Source organism: Arachis hypogaea, chromosome 9 (genome assembly GCF_003086295.3).
Source record: "Arachis hypogaea cultivar Tifrunner chromosome 9, arahy.Tifrunner.gnm2.J5K5, whole genome shotgun sequence".
Taxonomy (NCBI): Eukaryota; Viridiplantae; Streptophyta; class Magnoliopsida; order Fabales; family Fabaceae; genus Arachis; species Arachis hypogaea.
This window is the reverse complement of record NC_092044.1, coordinates 113,778,136-113,781,973: the sequence shown is the minus strand read 5'-3', so window position 1 is coordinate 113,781,973 and position 3,838 is coordinate 113,778,136. Positions and strand designations below refer to the sequence as shown.

Sequence of the window (3,838 nt, the reverse complement as noted above, 5' to 3'; positions counted from 1 at the left end):
GTGCCTGATTTCTTTTGTTTTTCTTTCTCTGGGCTTATGGCCACTCATATCATAAAAAAAATAAAAAAATAATAAAGAATGGATTTAAAATACTATTAAATATAATGAATTTAAATTTTCTCCTCTCTATCTCACTTCAAAATGCATCTATATTTATTAATTAACACCTAAAACTAATAAATAATAAAAATCACTACATATTTTATGAATAAAAATAGTATAATTATCTTTTTCAAATAAAGAATTAAAAAAATACAACTAACATAATTATCTAAAAAATAAAAAATAAAAAATTACAACATTTGATCGTACGCTAAAATTTAAAATATCTACTTATCAGAAGACCAATATGTCTAAAATTTTGAGAGTATTGTCTCGGTAATCAACTAATCATATTTATTTTTCTAAAATCAATTTATTGATGTATTTCTTTTCCACAAAGTATCTATAATTGACTTATTAATTAAGATTTCTTTACGCTACCTTATTCTCCATTAGCTAAGCAACAAGTTGCATCGGCAATTTAAAACGCCAAAAAGTAAACAAGAGGGAGCTTTTGCATGATCTTCATCAAGAAAAAGTATAAACCCCTTTATTTATTCCATTTAATTGGTTTTAGTTTTAGCCTATAAACTGTGTACAAATTCCTTTCTTGCAAAAACTTTTCAAATATTAATTTTTTTAAAAGAAATATATTTTTCTAATAACAGGCACTTGTTAATAATTAAGAAATAGAAAAATCCTTTTTTATTCTTAATAAAAATAGTTTAAGTTTTCCTTCTAACAAAAGAGTTTATTATGTATAAATGATTAAGCAAACCAATGCATAATTTAGTACCTAATAAAATACTTCTATCAGAAACTCAGAATACTTGTTCATCTATTTTTATTTGTATTCATCTTTACATCTTTTATATATAACAAATGAAAGAAAATACATAAATTAAACATGCGTAAACCTAAAAAAAAAAACCATATTTTTCTTGGCGCCAATGGCATCTTCAGTTAATTCAGTTCATAAAGTTTCATGTCATCCTATAGTGCTAATTATATATCTGTAATTCCCCTTCAAATAAAAAGGGGGGAAAAGGTGAGAAAAATTTACATGTCTACAAAAGTTTTTTGGTAAACGAAACAGATCCAGAAGTTTCTTTTCTGATTTTTCTCTTTTCGGAGATTAGCTTTCTCTATTGTGCCGGCAAGGACTCGTGCCGCCACGACTCAGTGAAATCGGCCGAGTCATAATATACATCAGAGTGATCGAAAAGGCCATCAAATGCTACGTAATCAGTGTTGCTCTCATAAGCAAACCCGTTTTCAAAACCAAACGAGTCGTAACTCGGGATCCGATCCTCAAATTCCCATAACTCGCCTATTCCGGACGAGTCAGACGAAACACGTACCAACTCAGCCGCAGCGTCCTCTCCGTTCTCCTCCAGCACCACCAAGGAGTTCCCCGGCGGCGGAAGGCCAAGCTCGTCGTCGGAAGCCTCCTGAAGGTAACCGATCTGAGGCTGAGACTCGCCGGAATCTGACGTCACGGGGAACGGAGCTTGCGAGGAAGACGCGGAAATCTCCTCTTGCAAGCTCCTCATGACGGAGTCAAGATCCTGAGTGGAAGGCGCTTCGTCGGCGTCGTTGAAGAACTCGAGTAAATCGTCCCTGAGTCGCTTCGCCTCGGGCGATTCCAGCACTGAGTCGTCCGAGTCACAACGGACCCTCTTTTTGCCACTCGTATCTTCCATAATAGTAATAAAATAAGAAGCCCAAAACGGTAGCGTTTTAGCACCAATAAGAAATATGAACTAAATAAACTTTAGATGCCTATCTGGTGGTGTTTGAAAGAGGGTTGACACGGTGCATTGCGTTGTGGTGGCGATGAGATCTGAGAGGGGCTTATATATAATGGGGACAATAGAGAGAGAAAAAGCAAGAGAGAGATAGGAAGACCTGTAAAGAAAAGTTGAGTGAAGAGTTGTAATGATGCTGACGCGACGCAGGCGCGTGGGGACCAAATTCTTGGCCCACCAGGCCATCACACATTGATTTGCCTTTTTGTACCCATGTTTCTCATTTCTGGTTTCCTCCGGTGACAAATTAATAAATAAAATTTAAAGAAAATGGTGGCTACTTTTTTCCATTTTTAAAGCATTAAGTTGGGTTGAATTCGAAGTTGGAGTCCGGACCATTGGCGTTGAGTAATTATTATTAGACCATTTGTTAAAACCTAAACTATAATTGTATATTTTATTATTGTATTCTCATCTGCATGATACTTCTTTTCTTTTTAAATTGAAAATTTAAAGTAAAAACAATTTTTTACCAATTTTGTTAAGAAATTAATTTTTTAACTAACAATCAATTTTTATTAAGAAAATAAAGAAAGAATAAATATTAAATAATTGTTAGATAAAAAAAAATTCTTACTTGATATGAGATGTAGAAAATTATTTTGAAATATTATTTTTTTATATATTTATAGGGTTGTGCTTATTTCTTTTTTTATCTGTTTTTTTTTTTGTCGCGATCTTTTTTTAAGTAAATATCACCGAGCATCTAGTACTCTCACGTAGGCAGGGGCCCATTTGCCTAGTCAGTCAATGACAGTTTCACGGCTTCGTTGCTTTAGTAGGATGGATTCGGGGCTGTTTCTTTCTTTTTGTTTGTTAGGTAGGAATAGGAAAATTCCACATTGCGGGTTAAGTCTGAGGGCGTTTCGGGAAGAAAACTTGCTTGTTATTTATTTTTATTAAATTGATGAGATTTGATTTTGATTAGACTTGAAAATTGCATTCTAAATCCCAAACAGGTGGTGTGACTCAGCGGAAAAGATTTCGTGGAATATGTAGATAAAAGCTTCGTGGGAACGACCAAACGAGTGGGTTGAATAATGGAGTATTCTGAACGTCAATAATGTTGCATTAAAAACCTTTACGATAATGCATTCCAATATCACTGCCTCAATCAATGGGAGACATCATCTCTTCTCGGCTAATTTTTTTAAAGATGGAAGAAAATGCAAGGCGTATGCTATGGTGTTTATATACATTTGTCTAATTTACTAAAAAGAGATAAAATTTAATATTTAAATTAAAAATATAAAAATAAATAATTTTTTAATATTTAAAATTTACTACAAAAAATAATTTCGGCAATTTCGACATCAAAATTAAAGACATGGGAGAATTGGCCAAAATGCAATCCGGTGTAATAGTTAGTTGGTGTATTATTTTAATATAAAATTTATTTTATTTTTCAAAATTTTAATTAAAAGTTAGACTTTTAGTTTTGAGGAGTAATAAAATTTATAAAAAAATTTGACAGTTAAATTTTATGGTACACAAATTAAAGGATTTCATCTAGTCACCAAAAAAAAAAAATTAAAGGATTTCATCTATGTTGAAATAATTTTTTTTAATCGTAAAACAAAATAGAGGGTCCGATCCTCCGATTAGTACATTAAAAATAAATAAATACTAAAATGATAAATTTGAGAGTTAAATTTGTATATTTAAATAAAAATTAAATAAAATAATAATAAATATGAGAATTAAATTTATATATTTAAAAAATTTAAAAACAAAAGTAACAAATTTAAAGGTTAAATTTATAGATTTTACATTATCGTAAAATATCCCGAGTTTTAACAATATTGAAAAATATTATTGAAAGGTCAATATTAAAATTAAAAAGTGTCTCTTCTTTCTTTTTTCTCTATTTATTTATTTATTTTTATTTATTTATTTAATAAAATAATCTATAATTACTTTTTATATTTTAAGTTGATTTAGTATGCGTAGAAATTTATAAAAAGATATAAAATTACTATTTAGAGTAA

General features: G+C 30.4%; 1 protein-coding gene across 1 annotated transcript; it reads right to left on the bottom strand.

The window, feature by feature from the left end:
* Positions 1 to 853: 853 nt before the first annotated feature.
* On the bottom strand, positions 854 to 2,166 carry LOC112712100 (uncharacterized). Its single transcript, XM_025764895.3, has one exon. The coding sequence runs from the start codon at positions 1,743 to 1,745 to the stop codon at positions 1,188 to 1,190; it is 558 nt and encodes a 185-aa protein (XP_025620680.1). The 5' UTR covers positions 1,746 to 2,166; the 3' UTR covers positions 854 to 1,187.
* Positions 2,167 to 3,838: the final 1,672 nt, after the last annotated feature.